This window comes from Lepidochelys kempii, chromosome 1, assembly GCF_965140265.1.
Source record: "Lepidochelys kempii isolate rLepKem1 chromosome 1, rLepKem1.hap2, whole genome shotgun sequence".
Lineage (NCBI taxonomy): Eukaryota > Metazoa > Chordata > Testudines > Cheloniidae > Lepidochelys > Lepidochelys kempii.
The window spans coordinates 263,050,609-263,074,398 of NC_133256.1; the positions used below are offsets into that span (position 1 = coordinate 263,050,609).

At 43.8% G+C, this 23,790-nt stretch overlaps 5 protein-coding genes and 1 pseudogene across 7 annotated transcripts in view; 5 read left to right on the forward strand and 1 right to left on the reverse strand.

Moving 5' to 3' along the window:
* The window catches only part of LOC140904947 (histone H2B 8), a 43,244-nt gene that overhangs the window by 15,360 nt on the left and 4,094 nt on the right, over positions 1-23,790 (forward strand). Inside the window, exon 2 of one of the 3 annotated variants that reach the window (XR_012156685.1) lies at positions 12,228-12,339. The exons of 1 other annotated variant lie outside the window; for it this stretch is intronic. The gene's annotated coding sequence lies outside the window, so the exon portion shown is untranslated. Of the gene's footprint in view, positions 1-12,227; positions 13,701-23,790 lie in introns of those variants that run through there. One more of the 3 variants, XM_073327333.1, reaches the window with a different exon arrangement.
* On the forward strand, positions 496-3,729 carry LOC140904939 (histone H1.10-like; annotated as a pseudogene).
* LOC140904940 (histone H2A.J) lies at positions 2,563-3,113 on the reverse strand. Its single transcript, XM_073327328.1, has one exon. The coding sequence runs from the start codon at positions 3,025-3,027 to the stop codon at positions 2,638-2,640; it is 390 nt and encodes a 129-aa protein (XP_073183429.1). The 5' UTR covers positions 3,028-3,113; the 3' UTR covers positions 2,563-2,637.
* On the forward strand, positions 8,402-9,087 carry LOC140904948 (histone H2B 8). The gene has a single exon (XM_073327336.1). The coding sequence runs from the start codon at positions 8,707-8,709 to the stop codon at positions 9,085-9,087; it is 381 nt and encodes a 126-aa protein (XP_073183437.1). The 5' UTR covers positions 8,402-8,706.
* LOC140904945 (histone H3) lies at positions 11,213-12,193 on the forward strand. Its single transcript, XM_073327332.1, has one exon. The coding sequence runs from the start codon at positions 11,307-11,309 to the stop codon at positions 11,715-11,717; it is 411 nt and encodes a 136-aa protein (XP_073183433.1). The 5' UTR covers positions 11,213-11,306; the 3' UTR covers positions 11,718-12,193.
* LOC140906511 (histone H2A.J) lies at positions 17,294-18,693 on the forward strand. The gene has a single exon (XM_073330583.1). It carries the CDS (start codon positions 17,684-17,686, stop codon positions 18,071-18,073), a length of 390 nt encoding a protein of 129 aa, XP_073186684.1. The 5' UTR covers positions 17,294-17,683; the 3' UTR covers positions 18,074-18,693.

Here is a 23,790-nt window from a genome sequence, read left to right on the forward strand (position 1 = left end):
AGATAAGCTATTACCAGCTGGACAATGGGGTGGGAGGAGGTATTTTTTCATATTCTCTGTGTATATATAAAGTCTGCTGCAGTTTCCACGGCATGCATCTGATGAAGTGAGCTGTAGCTCAGGAAAGCTCATGCTCAAATAAATTGGTTAGTCTCTAAGGTGCCACAAGTACTCCTTTTCTTTTTGCGAATACAGACTAACAGGGCTGTTACTCTGAAACCTGTCATTAATTGTGTAGTTTACCAAAAGCACTTTTGCATTCTATTAAATGTAAGTGGGAAAAGAAATAATGGATTGAAAGCATTTTGATCTTTAATTAATGTCCTCTATATAACTTCAGGTTTTTACAGCAACAATTTATGACTAGCAAAATGTTGTCATAAATAATGGTGTAAAAAATCCTAATCTTTCTTGCTTTTGAGAATACATACAAAATATTACTCTAACAACTACTTTGCTTTTTTGCATTTAATAAACAAAGTATGCATTGGAATTTAATTAATTCAAATAATAAAATGTCTTTAAAACTTAAAAATAACTTTTTATGTTGTATTGGAATATCTATAAATGTACCCTATGACAGTTACATATATAGATTTACTGTGTTTAGGAGGTAAAATACTTGGTTAAGGCAACGAATTCTTCTCTCATATTCAAAATTCAGAGGAAGTCGGTCCCCCCTCTTCAAAATCAATTTGAACTGGAAAAAAATTGAAATCATTACCTTTCTACCCTGATTTGGAGGAAACCCTTTAAAGACGGATTCCCTTGTCGTTGTAATTTTATTTCCAAGGCTACAGTTTTAATTTATCAGTTCTTCTTTACCTCGTCATTAGTTTATCCAATGGGAAGCCCTACTGAATAAAAATACCCTGCTTCCCCTTCACCCAGTTGTAAAATCAAATGACTCGGTGGCAGTTATTGTGAAAAAGAAAACTTTTTTTTTTTTTTTAACTCGGGAGTGTGGGGGGAACACCACCAACAAAAAAAAACCACAAACCGAAACCCTGAGCGGGCAGAAAAGTCCTTCCCGGTCGGGCTCCTTAATGCACCAATCACAGAATACCTCTGGTGTACGACCAACAGGAGCCAGCTGTGCTCTCTCCCCGTCCCCCGCCTTAAATGAGTTACAGAAAAATTCTGTTAGTACAGTATGTCGGAAACAGCGCTTCTTGCTGCTCCGGCTGTGTCCAATCTTTGAGCTAAAGCCTCCGCTGAAAAGCTGAAGAAGGCGGCAGGAGGCTTCAAAACCCGTAAGTCCTCGGGTCCCAGCTGATCACCAAGGCAGTGTCTGCTTCTAAGGAGCGCAAAGGGCTCTCTTTGGCTGCTCTTAGCTGGCGCGCCAGAGGGTACGATGTGGAGAAAAGCAACAGTGGCATCAAGTGTCTAGTGACCGGGGGCATCTTGGTTCAGACCAAAGCACCCGGGCCTCTCATTTCTTCAAAATCAGCAGGAAGTCGGGAGAGAACAAGGAAAGTATGCCGGTTAGGAGGAGTGGAGGGGACAAAAACAAAAAACAAACCTCACAACCAACCCCAAAACAAACAATGGCAGAGCCTATGAAACCAGCTGTGAAGCTGCCCAAGTCTGAGATCGCGAAAAGGAGCCAGAAAAAATGCCAAGAAAGCAGCCAAGAGCCCGGAAAGCGTTAAAAACGACGCAGGCCAAGAAGTCAAAGCGTTGAAGCCCAAGGCTGCCAATCGGAAGCTAAGGAAAGATGAAGGCAAAGAAGGCGGCGCCCAGGAAAAAGTGAAATGAAAGAAGGTTCTTGTCATTCAAAGAAACCCAACACCATCCATTCCTGCCCCAAAATTGCTGACGAGGTTCGTTTATTAATAAACTCACGGTACTTTTCATGGAAGGGAGAAATTCCCTTTTCGATCTTGCCCCTTAAAATCACAGAAAAGGGACCAATAAATCATACTTTGGTGGGCTCATTGGGAGTGAACATGAAGCAGCACCCAGGAAAAGGGGTTTATTTGTGTCATTCGCGCCCTAGAGCGGACGCCCTTGCTAGAAAGCAAATAAATGGGAACACTTTTACAAATCGATTGTAAAGCTTTCGTTTTCTTGGCGTTCGTTGTACTAAGAAAATTCAATACTAGGGCTGGAGTCGAGCGTCTATAAATTGTTAGGGGAGTGAGCGACTATAACCACGCTTCTTGTGAGAGGGAAGAGAGGAGTTGTGCGCGCCTGAGAAAATGTAGCTTCGGCCACCAGGTGGGGGGTAAGGAGAAATTTGGCGATCACCTATAGACAAGAGTCCCTTTTCTAGTCTACTGGTGAAAACAGGGTTAAGTTTGAAAGGCCTGCTCCGCTGTGCAAGGATTGGCTCGTAACAATCCGCACAGCTTGACTTTTAAGGGGAAAAAGGCATTATATGAACGCTGCTTTGCCACCCTGGTGAGGAAAGAATGTAGAGAAGATTGTACCTAACACCAGACGCCCAACCGAAGTGCTGCTGGTTAATATTTCACTAGAACAGTAAAAGCATAGCTATTTTCTATTAACGTATTGTTTACTACTATGAAAGTGAGTGATAACAGTTCGTTTTTGATTTTTGTGGGTGGCTCTGAAAAGAGCCTTTGGGTTGGTGTGTTTTTGGAGTAAAGATTCCGGTTTCTTGTTGTTCGGGTTTCACTTGCTCTTTGCCTTGTGACTCTCGGTTTTTTTGGGCAGCAGCACGGCCTGGATATTGGGCAGGACACCCCCTTGAGCTATCGTCACTTTCCCCAGGAGTTTGTTGAGCTCCTCGTCGTTTCGGATGGCGAGCTGCAGGTGACGGGGGATGATCCTGGTTTTCTTGTTATCCCGCGCCGCGTTGCCAGCCAGCTCCAGAATCTCAGCAGTCAGATACTCCAGCACCGCAGCCATATAGACCGGGGCGCCAGCGCCCACCCGCTCCGCATAATTGCCTTTGCGAAGCAAGCGATGCACACGGCCCACCGGGAACTGCAGCCCAGCCCGGGAGGAGCGAGACTTCGCCTTAGCCCGCACCTTACCTCCCTGCTTTCCTCGGCCTGACATGACTGGTGTTCGCGTCAAACAGCGCTCACGCTAAAAAAAGTAAAATAGAAATAAGAATGATCTTGCCACAGCCCACCCTACCCTTATATCCTTTCTATTTGAAGAGGTAAACGCTTTTGATAGGCTGAAGTGGCCTTAATCTCTAAACAGCCAATGGTGACACGGATCTAACTCTGGCCAATAGTGGGATTCGACGCACTGGTGGCGAAGTCTCTTGCGCGTCCACCCAATAGTAAACCGTCAAGGAGAGTCGTTATTTGCATAAGGAATACTGCAGTAGCGGAGACAGTTCGTGTGTATTCAGGCTGAATAGCGGTAGCTGTGTGAGTGAGGGAAGCACGCAGAATAGCAGTTGTTAAAAATGGCTGAACCATCAAAATCTGCTCCGGCTTCTAAGAAAGAATCTAAGAAAGCTGTAACTAAGGTCCAAAAAAAAAAAAAAAAAAGGGGATAAGAAACCTAGGAAGAGCAGGAAAGAAAATTATTCCATCTATGACAGGTTTCAGAGTAGCAGCCCTGTTAGTCTATATTCGCAAAAGAAAAAGCAGTACTTGTAGACCTTAGAGACTAAGAAATTTATTAGAGCATAAGCTTTCGTGAGCTGCAGCTCACTTCATCGGATGCATTCAGTGGAAAATACAGTGAGGAGATTTATATACACAGAGAACATGAAACAATGGGTGTTATCATTCACACTATAAGGAGAGTGATCACTTAAGATGAGCTAATACCAGCAGGAGAGTGGGGGCAGGGGCAGGAAGAAAACCTTTTGTAGTGATAATCAAGGTGGACCATTTCTAGCAGTTGACAAGAACGTCTGGGGGGGCGGGGGAAACATGGGGAAATAGTTTTACTTTGTGTAGGTTTCAGAGTAACAGCCGTATTAGTCTGTATTTGCAAAAAGAAAAGGAGTACTTGTGGCACCTTAGAGACTAACCATTTTATTTGAGCATAAGCTTTTGTGAGCTACAGCTCCGATGCATCCGATGAAGTGAGCTGTAGCTCACGAAAGCTTATGCTCAAATAAATTGGTTAGTCTCTAAGGTGCCACAAGTACTCCTTTTCTTTTTACTTTGTGTAATGACCCATCCACTCCCAGTCTCTATTCAAGTCTAAGTTAATTTTATCCAGTTTGCAAATTAATTCCAATTCAGCAGTCTCTCGTTGGAGTCTGTTTTTGAAGTCTTTTTGTTGTAATATTGCGATCTTTAGATCTTATCGATCTGGTAATCGAGTGACTAGAGAGATTGAAGTGTTCTCCGACTGGTTTATGAATGTTATAATTCTTGACATCTGATTTGTGTCCATTTATTCTTTTACGTAGAGACTGTCCAGTTTGACCAATGTACATGGCAGAGGGGCATTGCTGGCACATGATGGCATATATCACATTGGTAGACGTGCAGGTGAACGAGCCTCTGATAGTGTGGCTGATGTGATTAGGCCCTGTAATGGTGTCCCCTGAATAGATATGTGGACACAGTTGTCAACCGGCTTTGTTGCAAGGATAGGTTCCTGGGTTAGTGGTTCTGTTGTGTGGTATGTGGTTGCTGGATTCTTACAACTACAATACCCACCTGCTGAAGTGAAGAAACAGATTGACAGAGCCAGAAGAGTACCCAGAAGTCACCTACTACAGGACAGGCCCAACAAAGAAAATAACAGAACGCCACTAGGCATCAGCTTTAGCCCCCAACTAAAACCTCTCCAACGCATCATCAAGGATCTAAAACCTGTCTTGCAAAATTTCCAGCCTGCAAGACGTCTGCTGCTGCCTCCAAGGGAACTAGCCAGACAAACTGTGATCAAGGACACCAATCTTTCTCCACTTGGAGGATTTCTTACTGCAGAAAGTGTTCCAAACTACCCACCATGCAGAAAAAGAGCTATAATACTGGACTTTAAATCACTTATTTGCATATATTGTAAGTAATAAATCAAGTAACAAATGATTGGAGCCAAATTAAGCTTTTGTGTGTTCTCCTGAGCCCTTACATCAGGGGTGGACAAACTTTTTGGCATGAGGGCCACATCGGCGTTCCGGAAGTGTATGGAATGCTGGGTAGGGAAGGCTGTGCCTCCCCAAAAAGCCTGGCCCCTGCCCCCTATCTGCCCCCTCCCACTTCTTGCCCCCGACTGCCCCCCTGAGAACACCCCTGTGCTCCTTGTCCCCTGAATGCCCCCCTCTTTGGAGGTCCACCCCTAACCACCCCCACGGGACCCCACCCCCATCCAACCCCTCTGTTCCCCTTTCCCCGACCGTCCCCCCAAAACCACCCCCCCATCCAACCGCCCCCTGTCCCCTGACCGCCCCAGGAATCCCGTGCCCCTTATCCAACCGCCCCACTCCCCGCCCCCTTACCATGCCTCTCAGAGCTGCAGGAGTGGCAGCCGCACTGCCTGGCTGGAGCCAGCCATGTCACTGCACTGCCCGGCACGAGCTTGCAGCCCCGCAGCCCAGGGCGCTAGCGGCAGGCAAGCTGAGGCTACAGGGGTGGGGGGACAGCATGGGAGGGGCTGGGAGCTCAAGGGCCAGGTAGGACCAAACAGGATAAAAACCAAAATATATCAGTTTCAGAGTAACAGCCGTGTTAGTCTGTATTCTCAAAAAGAAAAGGAGTACTTGTGGCACTTTAGAGACTAACCAATTTATTTGAGCATAAGCTTTCGTGAGCTACAGCTCACTTCATCGGATGCATACTGTGGAAACTGCAGAAGACATTATATACACAGAGACCATGAAACAATACCTCCTCCCACCCCACTCTCCTGCTGGTAATAGCTTATCTAAAGTGATCACTCTCCTTACAATGTGTATGATAGTCAAGTTGGGCTGGTCTCCCTTTCTCCCTCCTCCTTTCCCACAATAAATGTTTCAGGCCTTCTACAGACAACAGACTCCTCTACTGCACAAATTTGATTTATTCCATGAGCATAGTCCATCCTGGGACTGAAAGAGACAGTTTTTCTGTTTAAAAAATAGTATGTGGTTATAATATGAAAAACCACAGATTTTGTGGGTTCATATGATTGACTACCCTTAAGCCTGCTGTTGTATATTAGTCTTTTCCTGCATTGTGTTAATATGGCTCTAATCTTGCTTTACAGGTGAAGGAATGTAAGAACTAGTTATAAATTCTGTGGAACAGGCAAAATTACTGATAATACTTTTTAATGATTTGCAAGTGTGATGCTCAACTTTAAGCAGAAAGTCCCTGAAATCCCACATTTGAAAAAGTTATATGTGGACATTAAAGTCATGTTGTTCCTCATGCTGTTCCTACTCAAATAAAAATAATGTATATTAATGAATAGTTTAGGATGATCCACATATACTGAATTATAATATTAAAATACAAAGAAAATTGCTGAATGGTAGAAAATAAGGGTTACATTTTGTTAGTTTAAGGCTGAGTAATGTTGATGTTATGCTAATGATTTATAATAATATAGACTGTGAAATGAAAATCAAATGATAAAAATCGGGATAAATGTATAAATGGGTCTGAGTATTGTTACATAACATTGGTTGGAGGAAAGCTAATGAATATGTCATATGGAAAGATATAAAAAACTGAATGAACAAGTGCCCATATCAGAGAATACCCAATTAAATACCCATCATGAAAAGGAGAAGAGCTTCCTGCTATCCAGGAACTCATTAACTTTGGCCCATAATTGTTCCATATTATCTGTTTATTACTGTGACACCATATGGAATATGGGGGACACTTAAGGATATTATGAATATCAATATTGTAAAATTGTAATGAGTTATGCCAGATAGGCCATGTAAGGTATCTACAAAAATGTTATAATTTGCCAGATATGATCATCTCATTTATGTGTTTTTATCACCTTTGTATAATGAGTTATAGATATGTATGTATGTGTCTATTTCAAACTTGTGGTATGCTTCTGGGTGACACCCCCCAGTAAGTTTGGCATCAGCACTGCCTAGCCTGCTTGATGGCCCACTAAGGACCATCAGCTATACAATTGACCCATTGAGAAAAGGCAGATACACCTTATGACTCAGCAAGGCTTTCAAGCCATGTGCTGGGCAGCTTGTGCTTGAAACAAAGGAAGCACAGGCTTCATGGCAAAAGACTATTAAAGGCAGCTGCATGGTCTTCATTCCTGCTTCTTACCTCTGAAGTAACTTTTTTCTGCAAAGGAAGCGCTGAACAAAGGACTGAATGACCCTTTCAAGCTGTGGATGTGTTCCAGAGGGACTTTCAAGCTCTACGATACAACCGCATTTTCTCCAAACCCTCAGAGACAAACACCTACAAGATCTCTATCAAACATTCTTACAACTACAATATCCACCTGCTGAAGTGAAGAAACAAATTGACAGAGCCAGAAGAGTACCCAGAAGTCACCTACTACAGGACAGACCCAACAAAGAAAATAACAGAATGCCACTAGCCATCACCTTCAGCCCCCAACTAAAACCTCTCCAACGCATCAAGGATTTACAACCTATCCTGAAGGATGACCCATCACTCTCACAAATCTTGGGAGACAGGCCAGTCCTTGCCTTCAGACAGCCCCCCAACCTGAAGCAAGTACTCACCAGCAACCACACACCACACAACAGAACCACTAACCCAGGAACCTATCCTTGCAACAAAGCCCGTTGCCAACTGTGTCCACATATCTATTCAGGGGACATCATCATAGGGTCTAATCACATCAGCCACACTATCAGAGGCTCGTTCACCTGCACGTCTACCAATGTGATATATGCCATCATGTGCCAGCAATGCCCCTCTGCCATGTACATTGGTCAAACTGGACAGTTTCTACGTAAAAGAATAAATGGACACAAATCAGATGTCAAGAATTATAACATTCATAAACCAGTCGGAGAACACTTCAATCTCTCTGGTCACTCGATTACAGACCTAAAGGTTGCAATATTACAACAAAAAGACTTCAGAAACAGACTCCAGCAAGAAACTGCTGAATTGGAATTAATTTGCAAGCTGGATACATTTAACTTAGGCTTGAATAGAGATTGGGAGTGGATGGGTCATTACACAAAGTAAAACAATTTCCCCATGTTTATTCCCGCCCCCCAGTGTTCCTCAGACGTTCCTGTTAGCTGCTGGAAATGGTCCACCTTGATTATCACTACAAAAGTCCTCCCACCCCCCTCCTGCTGGTAATAGCTCATCTGAAGTGATCACTCTCCTTACAGTGTGTATGATAACACCCATTTTTTCATGTTCTGTGTGTATATAAATCTCCTCACTGTATTTTCCACTGAATGCATCCGATGAAGTGAGCTGTAGCTCACGAAAGCTTATGCTCAAATAAATTTCTTAGTTTCTAAGGTGCCACTAGTGCTCCTTTTTTTTTTTTGCGAATACAGACTAACATGGCTGCTACTCTGAAACCTATTAATCTTTGGGGCATTGAATGATTTTCTATAGGCTAAAAAGATGTGATTGTCTGATCAGCCAATGGTAATGCAGATCTAACTCTGATCAATAGTGAGACAAGACGTGACAGGGTGACTTGTCAAGTCCAATAGGAAAAGAGGAAAGAGAGGTTTCTTTTTTGCATGAGGTTATATAAATGAGGGGCAGCAGCAAATTTCACACATACTGCTTTTTGTAAGAACGTTTAAGGTAGAGCTTTAAGGGAGTTATTACATTTAATAGTCTGAAAATGCCTGAACCTGCAAAATCTGCTCCAGCTCCAAAGAAGGGGTCTAAGAAAGCCGTGACTAAGACTCAGAAGAAAGGAGACAAGAAGCGTAGAAAGACAAGGAAGGAGAGTTATTCCATCTATGTATATAAAGTGCTGAAGCAAGTTCATCCAGATACTGGAATCTCTTCTAAGGCTATGGGTATAATGAACTCTTTTGTAAATGACATCTTTGAGCGTATCGCTGGGGAAGCGTCCCGCCTGGCACATTACAACAAGCGCTCGACTATAACTTCCCGGGAGATCCAGACCGCCGTGCGCTTGTTGCTGCCCGGCGAGCTGGCCAAACATGCTGTGTCTGAAGGAACTAAGGCTGTTACCAAATACACCAGCTCCAAGTAAACATCTGGATAACTAAATCTATAACCCAAAGGCTCTTTTAAGAGCCAACCACCTTTTCATTCAAAGAGCATAGCATCACTGACAAGTATCATTTGTGCTTTTCAAATTGCATCATGTCATTAGTGAAGAGAAAATATCAGGCAGGCATTAAGTTTTACATAACTATTTCTAAGTAATTTATCAGCAAACTTTCTTCTCAAACCTTATGCAGAAAAGGAGCCTGGATTCTCTTTACTAATTATAGTAAACAAGCATTTGTATTTGCTACAGTCTAGGTGAAAGGATTCTTGTCTCTTCTTTAAAAGTGATTAAAGCCCCCCCATTACTGCAGTAGCATTATTATTCAAAGGTATTTAGACCACATCTTAGCAATACATTAGATTCATTATGTCTAAAATTGATTTTTAATTTTCTGAGATCTCACTGGGTTTTCAAACTAATCATTTTTGTCACTCTCCCCTAATCTCTCATTCCTCCCTTCCATCTCCCCATCCCTGAAAACTTTTTAGCCCTTGAATTAAACCAATTGTCAATTTCTTACATCAAGACATTAAAAAACAAAGTTTTCCTTTTATTTTCAAGCGCTTTCTCCCTACTTAGCCGTAAACTCCTTAAACCTTCATTTGGCCAGTGTATAGATTTATAGAATTACAGGTAGGTTAGCTATTCTGAAGAAGTTTGTTGAAACCGAATTTTAAACAAAACACACATAGGAACAAGGATCAGATCTGATTAAAGAGTCATAGCAACACAGTTATTATTCTATTACTTTATACTATAGAATTATATACTATAGGTAGTAATCCTCTAGGATTTCACTTTGATCCATTCTCACCTGTTTAGCTGGAGGGGTACAGAAAGTTTGATTATGGTATATTATCTAAAATGGTCAGTTCCACTACCTTTTTATTTTCATGGCTGAGAAGCTAGTAGTCATTTTGTAGTCTTGAAAAAGCTACAGTACAAACTAAAGAGGAAAATGAAGTTTCAGTTAATTAGCAGGAGTTGGAAGCTGGCCCTTTAAATATCCTGGATGAGCTTTAACCTCCAAACCCATAAAGAGTTGGGCTCGATATTTCAGGACATTAACCAAGCTCGTGGCTGTCAAAGTCTTTCTTTTCCTGGTCTAAGTGTAAATGACATCATCGAGGATCATCCTCATAGATGAGACCAGAGATACATTTCACCCCGACAGCAAACGCGGTAATAGAAGGTCGGTAGTACCTAAATATTATCTCGAGGCATTTTTCTGTGATACTTAAGTCCACTTTTACTATGATCATTTTCTCCTTTACCATATTCAAACATTTTATTAGACATCTTCAGTAATAATAAAATGACTATGGGCTGCTGGCTTGAATAGCGCGCCTACGATATATTCGACCTGCTTGAAAACTGAGTTGAGATTTTTTGGGGGGAGAGGAACGGGTGAAAGTTTATTTAATGATACTCCTACTCCTTAAAGCCAGATATTGAACATACATAGCCTGTTTTTTGGGGGGCTGATTCTTTGGAGACAAGTTATTTCGTTATTATAAAACTAAATAATAACTTGATTTCAGTATGTAGATATTGCGCCTGGTTATTATAAAACTTCTCTTTTCACAATCACAACTGAGGTTATAAAGCAGGACATAAGCAGAATAAACATATCCTTTATAAGGTGCCGGTGGCCCTCCGTCTGAAAGGAAGAAAAATATAAGGCATTTATATCGTTTAAAAGCAGCAAATTAAAACACAGAAAAGAACCAGAACAAAGAGATTTGTATACGTTCGACGAATCACGTGATTTAAATGTTCTCCCCTCTCTCTGGGAGTGGTGCTGCTCGTGCTAAGTTTTCTTCTTTTGAAGAAAGGAAGTGGCAATAACGTTCAGAGATACAGATTCGATCACTTTGAAAACGATATAGTCACATCCCCGAGCCACACACACAAAAACCCCGGGGTGGCAGATGTGTGATAGCGAGCTAGGAAACTGGTCACTAGGTCAATGATCAGTTGAAAGTGAGTTTGAAAAGCAAGAAACAGAGGGGGAATTCACTCTGAACAAGGCGGGCTTTTCAAATTTTCATATTGTCCAATGACATTTGGCTTCTTCGAAACGGCCAATCAGAAAAGAGAATTTAGTTATAAATACCGCCCGAGACGTACAGCTCTTATTCAGTTCAATCTATTCTTTCTGGCTCAACGTCTTTTTCATAGGGACTAGGTGTGTTAATATGGCCAGGACCAAGCAGACCGCCCGTAAATCTACCGGTGGCAAAGCCCCCCGTAAGCAGCTGGCGACTAAAGCTGCCCGGAAGAGCGCGCCTGCAACTGGGGGAGTGAAGAAGCCTCATCGCTATCGACCCGGCACCGTGGCCCTGCGAGAGATCCGCCGCTACCAGAAATCTACCGAACTGCTCATCCGCAAGCTGCCCTTCCAGCGCCTGGTGCGTGAAATCGCCCAGGACTTCAAGACCGACTTGCGCTTCCAGAGCTCGGCCGTTATGGCCCTGCAGGAGGCCAGCGAAGCCTACTTGGTGGGGCTCTTTGAGGACACCAACCTGTGTGCTATTCACGCCAAGAGAGTCACCATCATGCCCAAAGACATCCAGTTAGCTCGGCGTATCCGTGGTGAGAGGGCTTAAAGGCTGTCCATCATCTTCTAATGATGAAAACTACTCTAAACGACCCAAAGGCTCTTTTAAGAGCCACTACATTCACACTGAAAGGAGCTTTAACATGTTCATACGGTCCGTTTCTGCTGAGTGCGGAACCTGTCAACGCTTTTCTCCAGTGAAAATTGCGGACTAAATATAAACATTTTATTAAAAGCAGGAGGTAGTTTACTAATCCTCTAACGTTCATTCTCCAGCTATCTATCTTTTATGATTTATCTTAAATTTGTAATTCATTACCATCAACACGCCTAAACACAAGTAATTTACTATTTAAGCTAGCCATTTATTGTTTTGCTCATTTTAAAAATTGCATAATTCCATTGCAAATTTAAATGTACAAGTCTGCAGATAAAACTAAAAGGTTACGTCACTGCCCCCAAAAGCAGTGCTATTATAAATTGAAGTTGATCAGCACTGCTTCTTGCTATTAATTGTCCCCAATGTAAGATCGTGTTTATTGTATTTTTATTTTTTAAGGAAATAATGCATTACTGCAAATGGGCGTCCGCGCTTCTATTTTGAATTACATTTGTGGAAGTTCAAAATGAAGTCAAGTTTGAAGCTTTATAAAAGAAGTATTTCACAGCAAGTAAGTCCGCATCCTCCAAAAAGTCTTGTGTTCAAGCTATAAAAGCATAAAGTTCCTCTCCGTGTAACTGTAGTAGCTTTTGGAAGAGCCTTGGAATCGTTTTAGAGTTTCTCTGTTTCTCAAATTGCCCAGAAGATGGTTGGACTTTTCTCAGCCCCTTCAGCCCGGATACGCCGGTACACGGAAGGAGGCAAATGTCATTGGGCAATTTGAAAAATTGAAAAGCCCGCTCTGTGCGTAGAGAAATATGCCCCATCCCTCCCTTGTTGATTCGTCAAAGTGAAGCTCATGGGCCTGGTACATAAACCCTGCGCTTCCCTGAGTGGCCCCTTTCGTAGTTTCCTCTGATTTTTTTTTTAAACAAACACTTTCACTCTACAGCATGCACTCTCCAGTATTTCTTTGTCGTTTCTTCTGCTATACATATTGTTGGTCGGGAATTTTGACTTTCAGACTAACCAAATCTGTGATCATGAACATTATTCAGCTTCCTCCTCTTAGGTACAAACAATCATCATGAGCCCCAATGTCCGGCGAATAGGAGGGTAATAAGCTGCAGGATTCGAATGCATAGAAGAATCCCTTCGTTCTCATTTAATTTTGTGCTTTAATTTGCATATTTTAAGATAGTGATATCCTATAGTTCTTCCTCTCGGACTGTGTGGCACGCACACCTTCTGGTATATCTGTTTACTCTCTTCTGGCACTCCTTAAAACCTAAAATCTGACAGAGGGGAGGACTTCATAGTAATTAGTTGTGATGGGGGGAGAGGTAGCTCACTTTGATGGACAGCCAGCCAGCCAGTTAGCTGTAAAATCCCTCTTGGTAGCTGTTCTTTACTTGCTTATCACAAGTTGCAATATTTAATTACTAAAATAACAAAAAATAGGGATTTTATTTCCATTGTGAATTTCTCCTTTCTCAAAAGAACCACACTGTATTTAATATGTAGCTTTAAGGAGCTGGAGAATCATTAAATAAAGTCTCTTCTTCTACCCCCTGGCTTTCCCAGTATCCCATGTCAGTTTTCAATCAGAAGGATCAGTGTATAAAAGAGCCATTCAAGCCAGCAGTTAATATCCTTTTATTAATAAATGTTATTATTTATTATTGAAGACATCTTAGAAAATGTTTGGATGTGGTAAAGGAGGAAAGGTACTTAGGAAACATGACTCTCGACATCACAGAAAAAGGCTCTAAAAGATAATCCAGGAATCAGTAAACCGGCCACCCACCGCCTCATCTGATGAGCCATGAAATGTACAGCTTGTCTCCTCTATGAGGAGAGCTGCTGAGTGTAGAAAATGTATCCAGAGAAGTTTCAGAGTAGCAGCCGTGTTAGTCTGTATTTGCAGAAAGAAAAGGAGTACTTGTGGCACCTTAGAGACTAACAAATTTATTTGAGCATAATCTTCACTGAATGCGTCCGATGAAGTGAGCTGTAGGTCAGGAAAGCTTATGCTCAAATAAATTTGTTAGTCTCTAAGGTGCTACAAGTACTCCTTTTCTTTTTATCCAGAGAAGGTGATTCTCCCAAACCAGTAAAAAGAAAGACCTTAACAGCTATGGATGTGGTTTATACCCTGAAAGGTCAGGGCTACACTCTTTACAGTTTCGGAGGTTAAAGTTCATTCAGGATTATCCATATCTATATATCTACAAATACAAAAGTTCTTTTAAGGGAGAACTCCAACTCCAGCCAATGAGTTGAAACTTCAGTGGACACATTCAGTTACGATGTAGCTTTTATAACACTATAAAAGACTTATGAGCTTCTCTTCTCAGCCACTAAAGTAAAAGGGTAAAAGAAATTGACCAACATAGATACTTAAAGGTAACAAAACTTCTTTTCACAATGGCAGATAAATAGGTTAGCATCCTGAAGATTTAGTAATTTAAAGGGTTTTATAATATAAACTAATAGAATAATTGTGTCAATGTGATTCCATAATCAGATCTAATCCTGGTTCCTGTGCATATTTTGTTTTAAATTCCACCTTACTGAAAGTTCCTCAGAACAGATACCCCTTCTCTAATTTCACAAACATGTTCACAAATTAAATAAATTTATGGATAAGTTGAAAAAGCTGCTTTGAAAATGGAGAAGAAGATAGGGAAATTACTTGATGTAAGAAAGGAGTTGGTTTTATTCAGCGGCACTCTCTAAGGACTCTTTTCAGGGACAGAGGAAGGATGGGGAGAAACAAGAGATTTGGATGATAGTTTCTAAGATTTTTAGTTAGTAAGCGGTTTAAATTTGCTTTCTATAAGTGTGATTCTGATATGCTGAATGAATTTTAGGTGAATACCAGTTTAATCATACCTTCATTTCAGCAGTTTGGGGATATTAATCATTTTATATGATAGATAAGAAACCTATATCTTCTAGAATACTATGACACTTCAAGTGCTTATTTACTAGTAGCAAAGAGAAATCAGCCTCACTTTCTCTCTAGGTATGGTGTGGGAATAGAGAAGTTTACAGACAGCTTGCTTGAGATTAGAGTTTTGTAAAGCTTCCTTGCTGTGTATTATTAATTATGATAATTAATTATTTACTTTCAAGCCACTGGATGCAGTTTGAAAAATACAATCGATAGTAATAAGTGATGTTCTCCTCATTGAATGAGAAGGTGGATGGCGGCTTGTCTACATTACCAGCCAGAGAAATGGGCAGCAATCGATCCAGCAGGGGTCAATTTATCGTACCTATACTGCTGTGTCTACACTAAACACGATAAATTGACCACCAATCACTCTCGTGTTGACTCTGGTACTCTACCTTAATGATAAGCACAAGGGGAATTGATGGGAGAGAGTCTCCCGCTGACACAATTCAGTGAAGACACGGTGGTAAGTAGATCTAAGTACGTCAACTTCAGCTATGTTATTCACGTAGCTGAAGTTGCATAACTTAGATCGATCCTCCCTCCTCCCCCCCCGTAGTGTAGACCAGCCCTTAAAAAGCCTTTGGGTTACAGATTCAGATAGCCTACTGAGAAACTATTTACTTAGAACTGGTGTACTTGATGTCCACAGATCAACAGTATCAGGCTCAGTCGACCTAAGGTATGCAACTCCAGCTATGTGAATAACATAGCTGGAGTCTACATAGCTTAGGTCAACCTTTTGTGGTCTACACCCCGCTGGACCGACAGGAGAAACTCTCCTGTCAACGTACCTTACGCTTATGCTATGTAACTCCAGCTACGTGAATAACGTAGCTGGAGTTGACATACCTTAGGTCAAGTTACAGTTGGGTCTACACCACGGGGGTGGGGGTGGGGGGGGGTGGGGAGGGTGTCAATGGGAGAAACTCTCCTGTCGAATTACCTTACTCTTCTTGACAGGGGTAGAGTACAGGGGTCTACTGGAGAGCAATCTGCTGTTGATTCAGTGGTGTTCACTAGACTACCCTAAATCAACCCCTGGTGGCTGGATCTCCACACACTGATCTTCAGGTAAGTGGAGACAAGTATGCCCTCAGAAACAGCATGTTTGGCCAGCTTGCCTCACAGCAGGAGACTCTTACAGCAGTCTGGATCTTCCTGGAAGCGATTACAGCTCTTGTTGTAATGTGCCAGACGAGACGCTTCTCCAGCAACACGCTCAAAGATGTCATTTACAAAAGAAAAAGGAGGACTTGTGGCCCCTTAGAGACTAACCAATTTATTTGAGCATGAGCTTTCATGAGCTACAGCTCAGCTCTGTAAGTTAGTCTCTAAGGTTAGTCTCTAAGGTGCCACAAGTCCTCCTTTTCTTTTTGCGAATACAGACTAACACGGCTGCTACTCTGAAACCTGTCATTTACAAAAGGGTTCATTATACCCATAGCATTGGAGGAGATGCTAGTGTGCGGATGAACCTCTTTGAGTGCTGTATACACCTAAATAGAGTAACTTTATTTCGTCATCTTTCTGCGCTTATTGCCCTTCTTCTAAGGGTATGTCTTCACTAATCCCCAGATAGGAAGGCAGCGATCGATCCAGCGGGGATCGATTTATCACCTCTGGTGGACTCATGTACTCCAGCACCGCGAGAGGTGCAAACAGTGGACAGAAGGAGCAGCAGCAGTCGACTCACCAGGGTGACAACACCACAGTAAGTTGATCTAAGTAGGTTGACTTCAGCTACTTATTCACACAGCTGAAGTTGCATAACTTAGATCAATCCCCCCCCAGTGTAGACCAGGGCTTAGTTATAGGAGCAGGCCTACACTACGGGGTTCAGTGGACCTAAGTGAAATAACATAGCTGGAGTTGACGTTTCTTAGATTGACTTATTGTGGTGTCTACATCAGGTTAGGTTGGCGGGAGAAACTCTCCTATCGATTTACCTTATGCTTTTCCTTCCAGTAGAGTTTGGGACTCGATGGGAGAGCGATCTGCAGTCAATTTAGTAGGTCTGGTAAGCTTTCTTAGAACTTTTCTTAGGAGCAGGAGCAGATTTCAATGGCCCAGGCACGTTGATAGCACCTATTGGGCTGTCCCTAGCCATTTTGGTGCCCTGTGGGGGTCCCTAGGCCTCCACGGGGGGGCTGGCCCCTTCCTCCAGGAAATGGAGCGACTCGGTCCCAGCCTGCTCCACTCCCCTGGCTCCCAGCCACGCTGTCCGCGAGGGCGGTTCCCCCCTCCCAGCAAGCCTGGGAGCCAGGGGAGTGGAGTAGGCTGGGGCCGGGTCGCTCCACTTCCCGCAGGAAGTGGCCAGCTCCCCTTCTGCGGAGTCCTGGGGTGGGGTCCCATACAGGCCTGGGGCTAGCTCCCGTCCGCTGAGGCCTGGCTCCCAGGCTTGAAAGCAGGGGGGAACCGCCCCCGAGCACTCGCCGGCTGCAAGCCAGGGGAGCGGAGCAGGCTGGGGCCGGGTCGCTCCACTGACCACGGGGTGAGTGCAGGGTCGGGCCTGGCTGCAATCTTCAGGGGAGTGGGGGCGGGGCCGGAGCAGAGCAGGGGCGGGGGCTTAGGGAAGAGCCTGAGCAGGGGCTGGAGCAGTACGCAGCTGTACGTTTCTGTCTCCAGTCAGCTCAACAACATGCACACGAACTCTGGCGGGTGCCTGTTTATGGGCATCTTGTGGAAATGACTATTCTCTTTCCTAGTTTCCTATTGCATGGGAGACACCTAATTCTCCATGAACATCACATGGAACTTTATGATTGGTCAGAATTAGATTCGCGTCACTATTGGCTATTCAAACAATAGCTTCCTTTTGGCCTATCACAAAGCATTTAGCTCCACACACAGAAAGGCTGTAAGGGCGGGCTGGGAATTAAATAGCCTGAGCTTTATATATATATATTACTGGAGAAAGTATAGTACCGTAGTTGATTTCTAGAAAGTGCTGATCATGTCCGGCAGAGGAAAGCAGGGAGGTAAGGTGCGGGCTAAGGCGAAGTCTCGCTCCTCCCGGGCTGGGCTGCAGTTCCCGGTGGGCCGTGTGCACCGGCTGCTCCGCAAAGGTAATTATGCGGAGCGGGTGGGCGCTGGCGCCCCGGTCTATATGGCTGCGGTGCTGGAGTATCTGACCGCTGAGATTCTGGAGCTGGCTGGCAACGCTGCTCGGGACAACAAGAAAACCAGGATCATCCCCCGTCACCTGCAGCTCGCCATCCGTAACGATGAAGAGCTCAATAAGTTGCTGGGGAAAGTCACGATCGCTCAAGGGGGTGTCCTGCCCAATATCCAGGCCGTGCTGCTGCCTAAGAAAACTGAGAGTCACAAGGCGAAGAGTAAGTAAAAACGACCAAGAAGAAACGGAAAGCGTTGCTCCAAAAACCATCGCAAAGGCTCTTTTCAGAGCCACCGACAAAATAAAAAAGAGCTCTGTTATCTTTCGCTTTCTCTCACTTTAGGAAAGAACCGATTAACATAAAATAAGTTTATTTTCTTTTTGAAATAATTAATACTTGTAGCATTGGGCGAAGATTAGGATATTAACGGAGCTGTATTAGACTAATAACGAAAATGGTAAAGGAGTGTCTGTAATTGTCTCTCGAAGGGAATTTACAGTGGTAGTTGTCACTAGCCAATCCTTTCACAACGCGGGTTTTTTCAAATTGAGAGCACAACGCCATACAGAGGCTATTGGACTCCAAGACTAGTCTGTTTTAGATTGCTTGGCAAGTTAAAAAGTGTTCATAATACAGATTTCTATCGTAGGTTGAACAATTAAGGTAAGAAAGGAACAAAACACTTTCTGGGAGCGTTTCACATTCATTCACAGTGGTACACGTCAATAAGTATTTTATTCCTCCTTCCCCAGATTAAGTAAGGAGAAGGAAATGTTTGCCTTTTATGGAAAGCACCAGGATGTTAGATTAACCTGGTGTTTCAGCTCCTTTTGGCAACGGTCGGATGGGTGGCTCTTAAAATAGTCGTTGGGTTTATTTGCGTGGGAAAAGCCCTATCAGTAATTTCACTGCTTTGGTCCCGCCGCTTAGCTTTCCTGCTTTAGGTTTCCTTGGCGTAGGCTTGGCAGTCGGGCTCGTAGCTGCCTCGTTTAGCTTGGCGGCTTTTTGGAGGGGACTCCTGGCTGCTTTCTTAACAGCTGCAGCTTCTGTATTCTTGGCCCCCAAACTCACTTCCAGGGCTACAGTTTTTGGCAATTGGTTTCTAAGGCTTTGCCACTTGGCTTTTTCTTCTGCGCCTTTTCTTTGGTTTCCTTCCTCGGCTGGTTAAGTTTAAAAGAGCCAGTGGCGCTAGAGCCTTTGATCTGGACCAAGATATCCTGGGTCACCAGGCTCCTGAGTCTCAGCTTGATGCGGTTGTTGCTTTTCACCACATCGTACCCTCTAACTGCCTGAGCCTTTTGAAGGGGTTTCGCTGCCTCCTGTTGCTTTCTAGAGCAGTTTCCTACATACTAAGGTGGAGCGAGAAGAAGGGAGGGAAAGGACAGCTGGTGCCCGTTTGTCATACAGCTAGAGCTGCTCTGTGATTGGTTCGCTGCGAGCTAGAAAGGACTTTTCTCCTAGCTCAGTATCTTTTTTTGAGTTAAAAACTTGTACTTTTGTACAATATCTGCCACAGAATCATCTCCTCATACAGCTGAGTGAAGGCGAAACAGGGTATTTTTATTCAGTGCAGCTTCCTGTTGGAGACACTTAAAGATGAACCAGAGACAGAAGAAACGTGTGTTTTTTCCAAGGAAATGAAATCCGTAAGGTTAGAAATAAAATTTCAACTACAATGGAATCTTCTTTAAAGGGTTTTCTCCAAATCTGTGTAGCAAGGCAGGGATTCAAATTAATCTGTACAGTGCAAATTGAGGTAGAAAAGAAACAACAACACAGGCCTGATTCCTCAGCTTTGAATATGGGTGAAGAATTAATAATAGAAAACTTCTGCTAGTATGTCGGAACTACTGCTGCTTCTGCTGTCTCTGCTCCTGGAGCAAAAGCTTCCTCTAAAAAGCTGAAGATGTAGAAGGCCCCAACCAGCATCAGATCCCCGTTGTTCTAGATACTGTTCCAATATAGAATAGGAGATTGTCTCTGCCCCAGAACCTACACTCTAAAAAGACAGGACTGAAAAATAGTTATCAACAAACAACAAAAACTTTTTGGAGGATTAGGGCTGGAGCAATGATGAAAAATGCCTGTGCATTAAAGTATGGTTGCTCTGAGGCGCCCCATGATAATGCTGCTTAAGTACCCCTGTGAGCCAACGCATCGGGGTTGGGGAATCCCTCAAATATTGACTGCTTGGTGCAGAGACTGTTTCCCTATCTTTATCATAGAGAGATACTTCAATTTGGCCCCACTAGGTCACTCACCTTCAAGTTTTCCACTTCTCCCCCCACAACTTACACAAAGCAATCAACCTGCATGCATCCATCTCCACTACCCTCTTGTATTGGAGAAGGGAGGAAGGGTTTTCAATTAAACATAGTACTTTTTTTTTTTAATTAAATCACTTTCTTTTATGAATGTTTTGGGAGGGGTGGTCTAGTGGTGATGGTTGGGGGAAATATGTTTTCTAGCTTTTCAGATCCCTTTATTTCAGGATGCAAATCAGCAAAAAGACAAAAGAATAGCAGAATTTAAGAGAACGCAGAATTTTAATCTTATGCTTGCAATTCAGGCCTGATCTACACTACAAATTTAGTTCATCACAAATCACCTTGAATCAACCTATTTGTGCATGTGTCTACACTCAAATTTATCTCTGGGCAACATAACACTCCACTATGGCAACACAGTAAACCACTTCCCCTAAGAGCCTGGAGCCTGGCTGACATGTTGAAGTTGACCAGTTCCCAAGTGTAGACATTGCATGACATGTGTTGACCCTAACAATCCTCCAGCAGCTGTCTCACAATGCCCAGTTCCTTGAGATGGCTCTGGTCACTATTTTTAACTCCACTGCCCAGGGATCAGAAATGGGAGATCCCCACCCCCAACCACACAAACCCACCTGCCACGTATTTTTGAAATGCCTTTTCCTTATTGCACACCTTGACCACGACATCTAACAGCTCTCCCTTGTTGAGTGCAACTGCCCAACCAGCGATGCCTGCTCCACTTACTAGATGTGCTTCTGCCTGGTATAGATGGGAAGCATTTGATTTTCTGGGCCTGTGGGGAGAAGAGGCTATGCAAGCACAGCTATGGGTCAGCCCTAGAAAAATGGATATCTCTGAACATGAGGATACAGGCTAAAGGACATGACAAGGTTCAGCAGCAGTGCTGTATGAAAGCAAAGGAATTCTGCCATGTATACCACAAGGCCAGGGAGTGTAACAATCGATCTGGTGTTGAGCTGTTGTCCTGCTGCTTTTACAATGAGCTGTATGACAGGTTTCAGAGTAACAGCCGTGTTAGTCTGTATTCGCAAAAAGAAAAGGAGGACTTGTGGCACCTTAGAGACTAACCAATTTATTAGAGCATAAGCTTTCGTGAGCTACAGCTCACTTCCTCAGATGCATATCGTGGAAACTGCAGCAGGCTTTATATATACACAGAGAATATGAAACAATACCTATTCCCACCTCACTGTCCTGCTGGTAATAGCTTATCTAAAGTGATTTCCAGCACAAATCCAGGTTTTCTCACCCTCCACCCCCCCACACAAATTCACTCTCCTGCTGGTGCTATCACCAGCAGGAGAGTGAATTTGTGTGGGGGGGTGGAGGGTGAGAAAACCTGGATTTGTGCTGGAAATCACTTTAGATAAGCTATTACCAGCAGGACAGTGAGGTGGGAATAGGTATTGTTTCATATTCTCTGTGTATATATAAAGCCTGCTGCAGTTTCCACGATATGCATCTGAGGAAGTGAGCTGTAGCTCACGAAAGCTTATGCTCTAATAAATTGGTTAGTCTCTAAGGTGCCACAAGTCCTCCTTTTCTTAATGAGCTGTATGTCATACTTACTGTGAACAGCAAAGAAGAGGGGAGAGATGTGGCAGGGGGCTCCAGCCATGCCACATCCCAGGACCTGTTCACAACTCTGCCATAATCTACCCAGTCCCAACAGTCTAGCACAGATGTACCCGATGAAGGGGAAGAGACCTCAGGTTAGAGGTCTATGCATTTTCCCTTACTATGCTTAATTTAAAAGATGGCAACCGGCTCAACCCCAAGTTAATAAGACAAATGTATGAACTTTTCATTGTTTTGCTTGTATGAGAAGAGGTAGCAGGATAAGAAACAGAAGTAGAGTTGGCATCTGCTTTTCATTCCCCTTATTGAGCTAGGCAGGAGGTGGGTAGGTATGTGGCACATTTTGTCTATGTACACAGGGATGTCTCTTTATCCATCTGAGAGATGTCAATTAAACTTTCATGGAGATGCTCTGCAGTCCTTTCCTGACAGTTTCTAGGAATGGCTGCCTTCTATTTCTTCCTCTGCAGTAGGACATTTCCCCATGCCACCTTGCAATGACTTTGGCTGGCACCACCGCAGTAAGCAGGCACAAGTAGCAGCTGCATTCTCTGTGGGTTTGCCTACACTTATAACACACTGCAGCAGCGCAGCTGCATTGGTGCAGTTGGGCCACTATAACACTTCGGTCAAGAAGCTACTTATGCTGACAGGAAGGTCTACTTCCATTGGCATAGGTACTCCACCTCTCCAGAGGCAGTAGCTAGGTTGTTGGGCTACACCAGGGGTTAGGTCTGTTTAACTGCGTCACTCAGGGGTGTGAATTTTGCCAGGGGTCTCCTCTCCTGTTTGCACTTTGCCAAGATCTGACTGCTGTGACTGGCTAGCCTCATCCTTTGTAGAGAAGAGCTCCTAGCTGCATGCATCTCTGACCTCCGAGTCGTCCTCTGCCTCTGGGTTCCCCTCCCCCTCCACATCCTCGTCCAAGATTTCCTCCTTCTGGCTCGGTCCATTCTTGACTGGCATGCGAGCCACCTAAGTATCCACAGTGGCCTTCGCAGTGGAGGTGGGTCACCACCGAGTATTGCGTCCAGCTCTTTGTAGAACCAGCAGCTCGTGGGCACAGCACTGGAGTGGCAGTTTGCCTCCCGCGCCTTGTGGTAGGCGTTCCGCGGCTCCTTCACTTTGACCCTGCACTCCAGTGTGTCCCAGTCATAGCCCCCTTCTGTCATTCATCGTGAAAACTGCCATAGGTATCATAATTCCTATGGCTGGAGCGCAGCTGGTACTGGACAACCTACTTTCCCCAAATGCTGATGAGGTCCAGTACCTTGGCACTGCTCCAAGCGGGGGATCACCTGGTACATGGAGTGATGTGTTGGGACCACTGCATGCATCACTGAGCAAACAAGAGGGGGACTTTCAAAATTCCCAAGGAATGTATGGGGTGGGGCTCACAGTGGGTCACCTGAGGGCAGGGCAGTAGAGTTCAAACCAATGACCAGAGAGGTGAGAACAGGCATTGTGGGACATCTCTCAGAGGCCAATCGCAGAGCTGTAATCGACCAGGGTGTCTACACTGGTACCGCGGTGCTGTAGCCCCGGAACAGAAATCTATACGCCTCTCGTTGCCGTGTTTTTTTCACAGAGCTGCAACTGCGCAGTTTCTGCGAACTACGTGGCTTGGCAGTGTGTACATCTCGGAAGTTACAGTGCAGAAAGCTGCATTACTGTGCAGAAACTTGCCAGTGTAGATAAGGCCTGAATCTCTCTATGAGGATTTGTAGCAGTGTGGTAGCATATGTGATTGCACTATAGGGTGGGATTAAGTGTAGGTGATGTTTTAAAGGGAGTCCTTAGGACAAGGGTCAAGAGATGGTAACATCTTGCAGCTCTGGTTTGCACAGAGTAGGTGAAGTGGTTAAGAATAGGCTGTTTGTGGACAGCTGGTGAGACAAAGGAACACAGTAAATTAAGTTATCACATGGTTCATTAATTTATCACCTCATTCTCCTGACCACATATTGTGATTTATATAATAAAGAAAAAACTTCAGAATAAGTGGGGCTCCCTCAGTCTCTCCTGTGAAAGGTGTTCTACTGTGCAGAAATAATGAAAAAGTGATTAAGATAGGG